At 43.1% G+C, this 13,689-nt stretch overlaps 1 protein-coding gene across 4 annotated transcripts in view; it reads left to right on the top strand.

Annotated features, from left to right (window-relative positions):
- The window catches only part of SERGEF (secretion regulating guanine nucleotide exchange factor), a 231,267-nt gene that overhangs the window by 139,554 nt on the left and 78,024 nt on the right, over nucleotides 1-13,689 (top strand). For all 4 annotated transcript variants that reach the window (XM_039236806.1, XM_039236805.1, XM_039236804.1 and 1 more), the window contains one exon: nucleotides 2,380-2,416. In XM_039236806.1, the coding sequence (XP_039092737.1) occupies nucleotides 2,380-2,416 (37 nt within the window). The remainder of the gene's footprint in view (nucleotides 1-2,379; nucleotides 2,417-13,689) is intronic.

The raw sequence follows: 13,689 nt of genomic DNA, 5'->3' as shown, positions 1-13,689 counted from the left end.
CTTGCTCATTAATTCAGAGCAGCATCTGCTGCCTGGTACTGGCATTTGTCAGTGGCTTGTTTCTGGAAGCCCCTGGTCCTCCAGGTTGGTCAGCCCCACAGTCCACAGCCCTGGGGTGAGCCCTGGCAGTCAGAGGCTGGCCCTTTTTCTGTCTGCATTTTGTAAAATGAAATACCTTTATTTAAAAAAAAAAAAAAAGTGGCATCTAGCAGTACAGAGCCTAAGCTTGGAGATCAGGCAGACCTGGGTTTTAGTTCTGCTGCTGCCACACAGCTAGCTCTGAAAGTTGTTTAATGTGTATGGGCCTCAGTGTTCTTATCTCTGAAATGAGTACAGCCAAGCCTCCCTGAAAAGACTGTTGTGATGATTAAGACGAGATCACATTGACAGACTGCCTTGGCATGGTGCTTGGCTTTTGCGTATCCGTGATATATGGGGACTTTGATCCCTGGTCCTGTTGCTTCCCCCTGCACCCCCCCCCCCCCACCATCGCAGTTAAAGACTATTTGAGAAACAGAGAATAGGAGAAACTGTCTTATAGTCCCACCATCATGACACACTACCGTCACTATTTAGTTATTATTTCCTTCAAATGTTTTTTCCTGCAGCTTCAGAGGATATCAGATTTTATAGCCATACTTATTATTTTTACCTCTGTAGTAGGAAATGTATTATGTTTATTTTCCATAGTTCCAGTAAATTTTTTTCTGATCATAAGATTACTATATAAAATTCGAAGAACATGGAAAAAGTAAAAGGAACCATACCATGCATACCTCATTCCTAGCCCTGAGGCTGTCACTATTAACTTTTGATGTATTTTCTTCAGTCTTTCATTTGTATTCCATTGTAGAGTTGAGATCATATTATGTATACAATTTTTATGTAATTTTTCAGTTCATAGGATATCATGAGCATTTTTCTCTGCTGTAAGCACTGTTTTTCAAGGCTGCACAATAGTCCATCAGATGGCTCTGCCAAAATTTACATAAGTAGTCCCCTATTGTTAGACACCTAAGGTTTTCCCAATTCTTCAATCTAAGTGGCTTCCTATGACAGAACCTAGGGACCCAGCCTCCGTGTCACCAGAAAGCATGTAATGAACTTGTGCTGTGTGTATGGCCCTGGGCGAGACATGGTTGTAAGCCCTCAGATAAATCAGACACTGAGCCTGCCTCAAGGGAGCTCAGAGACTAGACACCTGGAAATACTTATTGGGACAAAATACGCAGTGGTTCTTGGTCAGACACTGTGAGGGAGTCCACCTGAGCGGGTATCTCTGTTTCCCGTGGAAGCTGGGATCTGGAACACACAGCTTTTACAAAGACAGAAGTCTCAGAAACTTTGCTGACCTTTCTCACCTACCAGTGTGTTATTAGGCCTCCACCGCCCAAATGTCTTTTGAGCCTGTTACCTTGACTGGCAGGAGCCTGTGCTAATGACCTTTGAATATCACTTCCAAGCAGTTTTCACTGGGGAGGGATGAGAAGCCACAGCATCAAGAAAGGAACTTGCGTGAAGCTCCGAAGAATCAGAGACACTCTAGTCCTTGTTTCAACGCACACTTGCTCTGGCACCCGCAGCAAATTATTTCCTCTTCCCAAGCATCTGTTTTCTCCTTGCAGCATAGAAGGATTGGATTAGATGATCTCCAGGGCCCTTCCAGCATTGACATTCCATGGAGACCTGAAGCCTTCCTCTTGCTAAGAGCTGAAGTGAGCATCCTGATAAAGGTCACAGGATGCTTCTCCAGAGGCCAGAGTTTCTTTTAATTAGTACCTGGGGAACCACTTATGTTTTTATATTCCCACTTACTTCCTTCTGGTAGCTGTTGGGACGTGTGGAGACCGAAAGGCAAGAAGTGCCGTGCACTCAGTGAAAACTAGATTCTGAACCCCAAATAATTCTTTGTTCTTTTATGTATTAGGTATTTTTTCTTTTATGTGCTTGGTTTTTTCATTCATTAACTGAGTCCCAGACCTTGTACAGTTAACTGAGACTCAGCATTTTGTTCTCAAAATGCATACAGTCTAGCGAGGAGACAAAAAATGTAAAAGGCCACAGGAGAATTGCTACAGTGGGGTACACACAAATTGCATAAGGAAAGGAGTGTTGAGTCAGCCTAGAAGCAAAGGAGTCTCAGTGGGCACATTGAGACTTTAAAGGATGAGTGGAAGTTTTCTAGGTAGGCAATCGAGGAGAGGACGTCCAGACAGAGGAACCACACATGCAAAGGCCAGGAAGTATGAGAGTACGTGTTGTGTTCTTTGTGGGGCTAGAGGGTGAAAGGGTCAAATAGCAGATGAGAAGTCCAACATTTTTCCTTGAACAAAGAATTTTCTTTCTCTAATGTAACTTTTTTTTTTTTTCTTTTTACAGGTCTCTTGTGGCTCAGAGCATAATCTGGCAGTGATTGGTAAGTAATTGGTATCCTGCTAACTGTGATCTGAAAGTCCTGTGGCGGAGTTAGAGAAGACTTTCAGTTAACCCAGGGCTATGATGTGCATGTGTGCATATGTTGGGGCGAATGCTGGGAAATGGAAGTCTTCGGATGACCAAGGCTTTACTAGAAGCCCCTTTCCTTTTTTTTTTTTTTTAATGTTTATTTCTTTTGAGAGAGAGCAAAAGAGTGAGAGAGAGAGAGGGAGAGAGAGAATAAGTGGGAGAGGGGCAGAGAGAGGGAGGGAGAGGGAGAATCCCAAGCAGGCTCTGTGCTGTCAGCACAGACCCCAACATGGGGCTAGAAGCCCCTTCCCTAAAAATTTCTATCCATATCATTGAGCGTCTTTTTTTTTTTTTAATATTTTTGTTTATTTCTAGGAGAGAGAGAGAGAGACAGCGTGAGCAGGGGAGGGTCAGAGAGAGAGGGAGATACAGACTCTGAAACAGGCTCCAGGCTCTGAGCTGGCAGTCAGCACAGAGCCTGACGCGGGGCTCGAACCCACGAACCGCGATATCATGACCTAAGCGAAAGTCGGATGCTTAACCGACTAAGCCACCCAGGTGCCACTCATTGAGCGTCTTTTTAAGGTACCTGAGCTGGATCCCCTGCCCCAGGAAGTGGCATTTGAGGATATTAAAGATTTTATAGACTACAGGGACATCATGCGTAGAAAGCCAGACATGCAGGGAGAAGATTGGGCTGCTCTTGTTTCTTTGAATAAATTCCTCACTCCAAGTTCTTTCTACTTTCTTTGGAGATAGAGGGCTCTGCTCACTGCCCTAACTGCCTTGTATTTCATGGCACTCAGGAACTCCCAGATGAAGCCAAGTTTCTGATTAATTGAAGTTTCCTCTTAATTGACTCTGGATAACCAGGGTTGACTCTTTTTATAATTAGGCCTATGAGATGGCATGGAGGGGGGCACTTGTGGGGATGAGCACTGGGTGTTATATGGAAACCAACTTGACAATAAACTATTTGTAAATAAAAATAAATAAATAAATAAAATTTAAAAAAATAATTAGGCCTATGAGTAATTCCTTTCAGAAGGTTCCTTATTACTTCTATAGGTAGACTAGTCTTATCTCACAGTGCATTAAAGAGACACCAGTGTGGGGCCCGACTGCCTGAGTTCAATATAGGTTTCCACGTCCTAGCTGTGTGAACTTGGACAAGGTACTTGACCCTTCTGTGGGAGGACAGTAGCATGTACTTCCTAGGGTTGTTGTGAGGGTTCCAGGAGTTAATATATATAAAGCACATAGAACAGTACTTGGCTCCTAGTAAGAGTTTTAGAAGTGCTCATTGTTATTATCTGATATATTTTCTAATTGCCTTCCTCTAGGCTTTAGCTCTTCATCTATAAAATGGAGGGGTTAAGGGGCACCTAGGTGGCTCAGTTGGTTAAGCATCCAACTTCAGCTCAGGTCATGATCTTGCAGTTTGTGAGTTCGAGCCCCACATCAGGCTTTGCTGACAGCTCAGAGCCTGCAGCCTGCTTTGGATTCTGTGTCTCCCTCTTTCTCTGCCCCTCCCCTGTTCATGCTGTGTCTCTCTCACTCTCAAAAAATAAAATAAAAACATTAAAAAAATTTTTTAACAAAAAGAAAAGTGGAGGGGCAAAAACAGAAAGTCAAGATCCCCTCCTGCTCTGATATTTTAGGATCCTATTATAAACCCCTCACTGCTGGCCTGTTGGTGATTTCTGTCTCTGGCTACTTCTCTCCTGGCCTCTGACTCAGCTTCTGAAGGGCAAGGCCCCTGCGTTTTCCTTCTGTTTTCTGCCGGTTTGCAGCACCCAGAGCAGTGCCTGGTGCCCGGCAGAGACTGGAGCGCTGTGTTCTGAATTGAGCTGAATCTGGCTCAGCCACGTGCAGGGGCAGCAGTTTGAAGCACCACTTTGTAGGCCCAAACGTGATGTGCAAGGAGGCAGAACCAAGGACAGCTGAGGAGGTAGGCTGCCAGCCAGCAGAGGGGGGTGGGCAGGGAACTGGGCTAGAGTCAGAAAAGGAGCGAGAAAATGTAATAGCAGACCTGTACGCTTCACAGCAGCGCCAGATACTCTATTCCGGAACTGCTCCAGCCTGGGTGTAATTAAGACAAGCTACTCTGAGAATCAGAGGTGGTGCCTAGGATGTTGCTGCTGCTGTTGTCACTGCACTGGGGGAGAGGCTGGCTTCCTCTGGGACCCGCACAAACAAGAAGATGTAGGGAGTCTAAATATGAGAAAGAACACAGTGCAGATGAAGGCGGGGCCAGAGCTGGTGGGTGGCAGGCCCAGCCGACAGAGGCAGCCTAGGCAGTCTGTAGAAAGAGCACAGACTCTGAGGGCAGATGGCCTGGGTTCACACCGGCTCCATCTCTTTGTGAACTTCCATTCCACCCCCCACTCCCCATCTATGTAATGGGGGATAATTCCCATTTTGCAGGACTGCTGTGAGGATTAATGTATGTGAGATACCTGGTATATGTAGCGAATGTGCAATAGACAGACCAGAGGGGAGGTGAAATAGAGCCTGATGGAAGGACATGATTCAGGACCTGCTCTTAGAATGGACACTCCACAAAGTATATTTGTTGTACCCGTTTTATAGAGGACAAACAGGTTGTCCAGGGACAAGCAGCAATAAATAGTAAAGCTGTCTACTTGCCTTCCAAGATTGCTCTTTCGACTCTCATATCCTATGACCTGATGCATTATGGGTGATGGTTAAGAAGAGCACAGACACTAGGATCAGATCGCTTGGACTCAAATTCTGGCTCCTACACCTATGAACCTTCTCTAAGTGGCTTAACCCCTCTGTGTCTTGATCGCCTCATTTGGAATATATTATTGACCTCATAAGGTTATGTAGAGTGCTAACAGTGCCTGGCACAAAAGTAGAGACTCGGTAAATGTTAGCTGGTATTATTACCATAATCATTGTCATCATCATACATTAAGGCTTCAAGGAAGGAAGTAATTTGTAAGATGAGTATAAGAAGGCCTGAGGCTCAGGATGGGACCCTCAGAAGCTAGAGAGGGAAGTGTGTTCCCCAGCCTTCAGGGACTATTGCAGGATCTCAGCATAGCTACAGAAGGGATTTGTAATTGGAGCCTGGGGACCCCAATCTGGGGGATCTAGAAGTCCGAACAGCCTTAGAAACAGTGCTAGCCCAGATTTGTTCCAGATCAGATTGCTGCTATCTGCTGCCCCAGACAGGGATTCAGATCCTACGTGTTCCAGCCTGAAGCAAAGCCCACAGTAGCCGCATTTCAGGTTTCTTAGGGAATCAGAATAATTCTACTCTGCTACTACTTCTGCTTCCCGGTTTCTTTTTTCCCCTTCTTCTGCAGTTTGGTTTGATTCTTTCCTTTGTTTTCCAGTGAGGCTTCTCTTGACATAGTCTATGTTTGCCCCCAGGCATCACCATGGCTAGACAGGATGGTGAGGTGGTGTGAGTTTCTGCTTCAGAAAAAGAAAGCCAGGCCTAGAGAAGCTCAGGTGACAGTCAGGAAAGAGAGAGCGGAGGCCACTGGCCAGAGCTGGCCTGGCCACTTCTAATGGGTGCCTTGCCCAGTCAGTCCACCTCAGTGAGCCTGATTCCTCATCTGTAAAATCTACCTACCCCCAAAAGTTGTTCTTCCAAACGGCATAGGTATGTCAGGTGACTGCTCAGTGCCTGCCACGTAACAGGTGCTCAGCAGGTGCTCGCTCACTTGGCAGGTTCACTAGTCCCTTTCTTCCTTCCTTCCCACCTAGGATTTCCCTCCATATCTGACAGAGCTGGCTGGCTGGCTCCCATTCCGTGGGCATAGACTGAGGTCAGCAGGGCTGACATGAGGGCATTTGACCACCACTTGCCCAGAAAGATCTCTGCCTACCAGAGGCTGGCTCCCAGACCCAGCTCTGTCTTCGGGCCCTCACCTCCATGTCTGGCTGAATTGGCTCCAGCTGTTTTGCTTCCCCTAGGAGCAGCTTATTTTGGCTTGAATGGGCAATTTGTTTGCCTTCTCTCCTGATGCGCAGTTGTTCAGCCTTCCCTTCCTGCAGAGAAAAAAGAGCTGACTACATTTCCTCTCTCCCTGCTCCACGCTCCACGCAGACCTTTGGAAAGGATTTTATTGGTGGCCTTCTCCCGGAGCATTCAGGCTTGCCAAAGAGGCATTGTTAAAGGGTTAGATATTTGGCAGGAAAGTGTCATGTCTCCTCCTCCTCCTCCTCCTCCAGGCAAAGCCAGCTCTTTTACCAAACTGGAGCTATAATCTATGTAAGGATCTTTTATTCTCTTCATTTCACTGATGACTTCCAATTATTAAACCTTTGTACCTTTGTAATATGTGTGGCACCGCATCTGACCTTGGCTTGAAACCCATCAAACAGGGTCATATGAGAATTTAATAGTGAAAACTAAATCTTTTTTGACACTAGCTGTTCCTCTGAGAGGCAATACCTCCAAACCTCAGGGCCTTGCAGAGACCTTAGAGGCAAGTAAAAACCCATATGGTCCTATGCACGGTGTGATTGGCAAAGCGTAAGTGCTTTATTTAATCCTAATACCAAGTCGATGAGTTGGCACTCTTGTCAACCCCATTTTCTAGGTGAGGGAAGCGGAATGTAGGCTGAGCAGTATGTTGGGAGGAATCTGCGTGTCAGGTCTTTAACCAAGGCTTCTAACTTCAGAGCCTGTGGTCCACTGCCGGATGCTGCCGACCAGTGACAGTCCAGCCTGTTTTTAACGCCACCGGATAAGATGATGTCATCTCTTCACTTCAATATTTAGCTCCCCTTCATGTCAACAATAACTTCTTCTGTCTCCCAGACCAAATGTCTTGTTTAGGTCCAGCAGTTCTCCATATAAGAACCAGGTAGAATTGTGAAGTTGATGACATTGTTTTGGCAAACTGCCCCTTTTAGGATTCTTCTTCCCCCTCTCATTGTCCCTTACCTCTTAAAAAAGTTACTTCACTTATTTAGTTTTTGAATAATTAATACATGTACATGATTCAAACGTAAAAGACATAAAAAGATTTAAAATGAAAAACTTTCCTCCTGCCCTGTCCCCCATTTGTCCAACACCCCAAAATCCTTCTACCACATGTGCAGCTAATGCCTGTTCTTAGTTTCTTCTGTGTTTTTCTGGTTTCTTTCTGGATATGTAAGTAAATGCTAAGATATCTTTTTTTTTTTTTTTTACAAATAGTTTATTGTCAAATTAGTGTCCACATAACACTCAGTGCTCATCCCCACAAGTGCCCTCCTCTGTGCCCATCCCTCCTCCCCCCCACATCCATCATAAGATATCTTTTTATCCCCCCTTTTCCATAAATGGAAGTATATTATACACACTTATTAGTGTCTTATTTTTTCTTTCAACGATTTGTCTGGGAGATCTTTACATGTCAGTATAAAAGCCTTCCTACTTTGTTATTATATGTACATAATATTCCGGCATACCTATGCACCATGATTCATTCAACCCTTGCCCTATTGATGGACATGTAGATCATTTCTAGTTTTTTGTTATTCTAACAATGTAGTGAATGTTATTCTAAGTAATAATGTAGTGAATAACTTTGTGTGTATATATATATTATTTTATATGTGGGATGTTGAAGGATAAATCCCTAGAAGTGAAATTATTGTATCAAAAAGTAAGTGTATGTATTTTGCAAGATAGGAACGGCTTTCATGAGAATTATACCATTTTTCACTCCCACTAGCATTGTATGTTCTGCAGCCCCCCTAATAGTGTGTCAAGAAACTTTGGGGTTGGGGTGCCTGGGTGGCTCAGTCAGTTAAGCTGACTCTTGATTTCAGCTCAGGTCATGATTTCACGGTTTGTGAGTTCAGACCCAATGTTGGGGTCTGTGAGCGCAGAGCCTGCTTGGGATTTTCTCTCTCCCTCTTTCTCTGTCCCTCCCCTGCTCACATTCGTGCGTGCTCTCCCTCTCTCTCTCAAAAATAAATAAACATTAAAAAAAAAGAAATGTCAGGATTTTTGCCAATCTGATAAGTGAAAAACTACTAAAGGTGGTTTTTGTCTTTTTTTACTTTTTAAATTGAAGTACAGTAAAGTGTATATATCTTAAAAGTTCAGTTTGATGAGTTTTTACATAGGTGTATACCTAAGAAACCACCATCCAGTGCAAAACACAGAGCATTTCTCACACCCCAGGAAGTATCCCTTGTCAGTCAATACCCCAGCCCTAGAGTTAACTACTCTTACAACTTCTGTCTCTAGTAATGAGTTTTGCCTGTGGTTGGACTTCATATTAACAGTGTTATGCACTGTGTACTCATGTGTTTGGCCTCTTTTGTTTAACACGTTGAGTCTTCCATCTTGTGTGCAGCAGTAGTTCTTCTTTACTGATGATAGTCCACTGAATGAACATGCCACAACTTACATGCCCATTTAACTGTTGAAGATTTGGGTTGTTTCCAGTTTGAGGATTGTGAATGGGCTGCTACGAACATTCTTATATGTGTCTTTTAGTGAACGCGCACATTGATTTCTCTTGAGTACGTAGCTGAGAGTAGGATTTCTGGATCATATCCTTAGCATTAGTGGATACCTTCTCAGCAGTTTTCCATAGCAGTAGTGCCAGTTATATATTGCCCAGCAGTAATATATGGGAGTTCCAACTGTACCATCTCCTTGCCAGGTATTTTCAGTCTTCTTGATTTAGGCCATTCTGCTAAGCGTGTAGTGTGGAACCTCACTGTCATTATAATTTGCATTTCTCTGATAACCAGTGATGTGCAGCACCATTTCATATGCTTATAGGCCATTTGACTAGCTTCTTTTGTTAAGTGCAAAGGCTTAAGTGCAGATACTTCAAAGCGGATTTTGTCTATGTTTTTCTTAATAATTTGTAGGCATCCTTTATCTTATGGATTCAAGACCTTTGTTAGATATATATATATATCTAATGTATATATATATCTAATGTACATCTTTTCACAGTCAGTGGCTTGCTCTTTTGCTTTCTTAATGGTGTCTTTTGATGCATAGATATCCTTAATTGTAATGAAGCCCAGCTTATCAATGTTTCATTTAATGGTTTGAGGTAACCCATTAAATAGAGCATATTTAAAACATTTTTGGAGCGCCTGGGTGGCTTAGTCAGTTAAGCATCCGACTTTGGCTCAGGTCATGATCTTAGTACATGAGTTCGAGCCCCACATCGGGCTGTGTGCTGACAGCTCAGAGCCTGGAGCCTGCTTCACATTCTGTCCCTCTCTCTCTGCACCCCTTACCCACTTATGCTCAGTCTGTCTGTCTGTCTCTCTCAAAAAAAAAAAAAACACTAAAAAAAATTAAATATTTTTGTCTACTCCAAGGTCATGAAATGAAAATATTCTTTTTGTGTTCATCTTGAAACCTTATTATTTTGCATTATACATTTAGACTTAAAATCCATTTTGAATTAGTTTAAACACACACACACACACACACACACACTGCTCTAAAACCATTTATTGAAAAGTCTGTCCTTTCCCCATTGAAATTAGAGGCTCCTTTGTTGTAAATCAAGAAACTGTCTATATGTGTAAATTTGGTTTTGGACTCCTCTTTCATTAGTCTGTTTTTCTATGTGCATGCTAGTACCATACCACCTTGACTGCAGATTTATAATAAATTCTAATATCTGGTATTGTTAAGTCTTCCAACTCTGTTCTTTAAGGTGATTGTGACCTTTTCTAATCCCTCTAGTTTTGGATGTCGTGAATGAAGATTGAGCACCTTTTTGAAAGTTCAGGAGCTATTTGTATTTTCTTCTTTTAAAAAAATTTTATTTATTTTTAATGTTTATTCATTTTTGAGAGACAGAGAGAGACAGAGTGCAAGTGGGAGAGGGTCAGAGAGAGAGGGAGACACAGAATCGAAAGCAGGCTCCAGGCTCCAAGCTGTCAGCACAGACCCTGACATGGGGCTCGAACCCATGAATTGCGAGATCATGACCAGAGCAAAGTTGGACACTTAACTGACAGCCACCAGATACGCCTGTATTTTCTTCTTTATGAGGGGTTTCTCCATACCTGTATTAATTCTTCATTACTACTATAACAGATTACCAGAAAATTGGTGGCTTAAAATAACGCAAATGTATTATCATAGAGTTTGTGGTCAGAAATCTGAAATGGTCTCTCTGGGCTAAAATCAGGGTGTGAGCAGACTGCATCATTTTCTGGAGTGTAGAGGAAGTGAGTGTTTTCTTCCCTCTTCCAGCTTCTTGAGGCTGCCTGCATTTCCTGACTGTGGCCCCTGGCCATCTTCAAAGCCAGCAGTGGCTGATTGAATCTTTCCTGAATCATATCACATCACATCATATCATATCATATCATATCATATCATATCACATCACATCACATCACATCACATCACATCACAGACTTTTCTGCCACTCTCTTCCACATCTAAAAATCCTCATGATTCCATTAGGCCCCCTCTCCTGCCCTGGATAATCCAACATAATCTCCCTATCTTGAGGCCAGCTAATTAGCACATTTAATTTCATCTGCTACCTCAGTTCTTCTCTGACGTGTAACACTCATAAGGCTCCAGGAATTAGGACTTTGGGAGGACATTGTACTGCCTGATTCAGGGTCCTTTGCCCTTTTTTTCCAGTTAGATTGTTGATCTTTTTATGATAAATTTCTAGGACATTTTGTGTAGTACGGAGATTAGGTCTTTGGGGTTCAGACTGCAAATATATTTTCTCAGCTTTTTTTTTGTTTCTGCTTTTGGTATTTGTGTTGATTTTGTCTTGTTTTTGCGATGCAAATTTTTCTTTCTCCATAGATGAAATTTATCAATCTTTTCCTATTTGGCTTCTGGATTCCGAGTTAGAGAAACCCTCCGCACTCAAGAGTATAAAGGAATTTCCTCATATTTTACTCTAGTGCTTTCAAAAAATTTTTGTGTTTATTTATTTTTGAGAGAGAAAGACAGAGTGTGGGCAGGGTAGGGACAGAGAGAGACAGAGACACAGAATCTGAAGCAGGCTCCAAGCTCCAGGTTTTCAGCACAGAGCCCAGTGCAAGGCCCGAACCCATGAATCGTGAGATCATGACCTGAGCTGAAGTCAGACACTCAACTGACTGAGCCAGCCAAGCGCCCGACTCTAGTACTTTTTATGTTTATTTGGTTTTTTTAACTTGTAAGTCTTTGATCCATTTGGAATTTATCCTGGTACACAATGTCAAATGTGGATTCAACTTCATTATTTTTCCAGATGGCTACCCAATAGTGTCTCAACACTATTTATTGAATTCCCTTTCTTTGGCTGCCTTCCTGGGTCCCACTGCTCCCAGAGCAACCCTAAGGCCTAAAGAGAGGCAGTGACTTATCCAAGATTGCCAGCTATTCAGTGGTAAAGCTGAGGAGAGAGCTTGGGTCTAGCTTATGCTGCTTGGTGTGAAGCTGGTGGCTAGTCTCAAGGTGCTTGCCCAGGTGGCTGTGACCTCCTGGGCTGTTTGCTGAGTCAGAGCAGCCCCCTGGTTCCATGATCGGTCAACACTCTGTCCCAGGTGGTGCTTCACTCAGCTCTGGAGTGAGGTATAGTCATTGCCACTGTCACACCTGGCTGCTCCAGACACTGCATTTTCTTCTCTACCAGGCCAGAAATGTGATAAGATTGGCATTCAAGGGAGATGTTTCACAATTAATGCAGAGATGTTTTTACAGACCATTGATTATTGTTTGAATTACATTTCCGTTGAGTCATTTGTTTTTCAAGGCATGGCCTCACATCACAAGGTGTGCTTTCTAGCCTTCAGTAAAGGTGGGTTTTTTCACTATTACTCCTAAAGAGGCATAGTTTGTATCACTCCACAGGAGTCAGTCTGTAGGAGACCACAGGTGAGGGCGCCAGGCTCTCAACGAGGATTGCATACTTGGTAAACTACTCACTCTCTCATTGCAGCCTTTTTGGGCACAAGAATGATTACCACATTTTAGCACAATGCTCTGGTCCTTTGAATGTTGCTTATAGTAGCAGAAACTACAGTTTGTGTCCCACTATACTTGTTTACAAATACTCATGGGCTTGGAGCCTTGCAAAGGTAAATCTAATAGAGGTGGTGAGCTCAAGGTAGAACTTACAAAGAGGTAGAGTGAGCTAGAGCAGCCTTCTGCAGCGGAAGTCCTGAGGTCTGGTCCCACTTTGCCTGCCACCAGCCCTCTGTGTGATCCTGGGCAGTCACTTTCCCTCTCTGGGCCTGACAACCTCCATGAGAGAAATGTTTCTAAAGTCTCCTGTACCACTCAAGTGTGTCCTCATGTCCACAAATTGTGTTGCACATCTTTTTAAAAAAATTAATTCATTTTGAAAATGTTATTGTGGCGAGAACATTTAATATGAGGTCACTCTCATAACAGATTTTTAAGTGTACAATATAGTATCATCATCTGTAGGCTGGGTGTTATACCGCAGACCCCTAGAACTTACTCATCTTCCTTCCTGAAATGGCTACTTTTCTTGGCGCCCATGATACCCTGCTCTCCTGGTTCCTCCTGTTTCATTGGCTGTTTCTCTTCAGTCTCTTTCTTGGGCGCCCCCTCCCCTCTGCCTGAACGCTGAAGGTCTGAGCACTCGGGGCTCTGTGTTAGTCTTCCTTCTTTTCTCTCTCTGCAAGTTTTCCAGTCAACTTTATTCAATCCCATGGCTTTAAACTTTTTGTATGTTGACGGTTTCCCAATTTTTATGTTCAGCTCTGACCTCTCTTCTGAGCACCAAATTATATATCCGGGTCACCATTTGACATCTCCACATCAATTTTAAAACGGTATCTCCATGACATGATACTCTACATAGAAAACCCGACAGACTCCACCAGAAGCCTACTAGAACTGATCCAAGAATTCAGCCAAGTTGCAGGGTACAAAATCAACGTACAGAAACCGGTTGCATTTTTATACACCAATGATGAAGCAACAGAAAGAGAAATCAAGAAACTGATCCCATTCACAATTGCACAAAAAACCATAAAATACCTAGGAATAAACCTAACCAAGGATACAAGAGATCTGTATGATGAAAACTATAGAAAACTTAGGAAGGAAATTGAAGAAGACACAAAGAAATGGAAAAACATTCCATGCTCAGGGATAGGAAGAATAAATATAGTTAAGATGTCATTACTACCTAAAGCACTCTACACATTCAATGCAATTCCAATCAAAATTGCACCAGCATACTTCTCAAAACTAGAACAAACTATCCAAAAATTTGTATGGAACCACAAAAGACCCCGAATAGC

Source organism: Hyaena hyaena, unplaced genomic scaffold (assembly GCF_003009895.1).
Source record: "Hyaena hyaena isolate Hyena2069 unplaced genomic scaffold, ASM300989v1 scaffold_116, whole genome shotgun sequence".
In the NCBI taxonomy this organism is placed as follows: Eukaryota; Metazoa; Chordata; class Mammalia; order Carnivora; family Hyaenidae; genus Hyaena; species Hyaena hyaena.
Note: the sequence above shows the minus strand (reverse complement) of the source record. Positions and strands in the feature narration are given on the sequence as shown.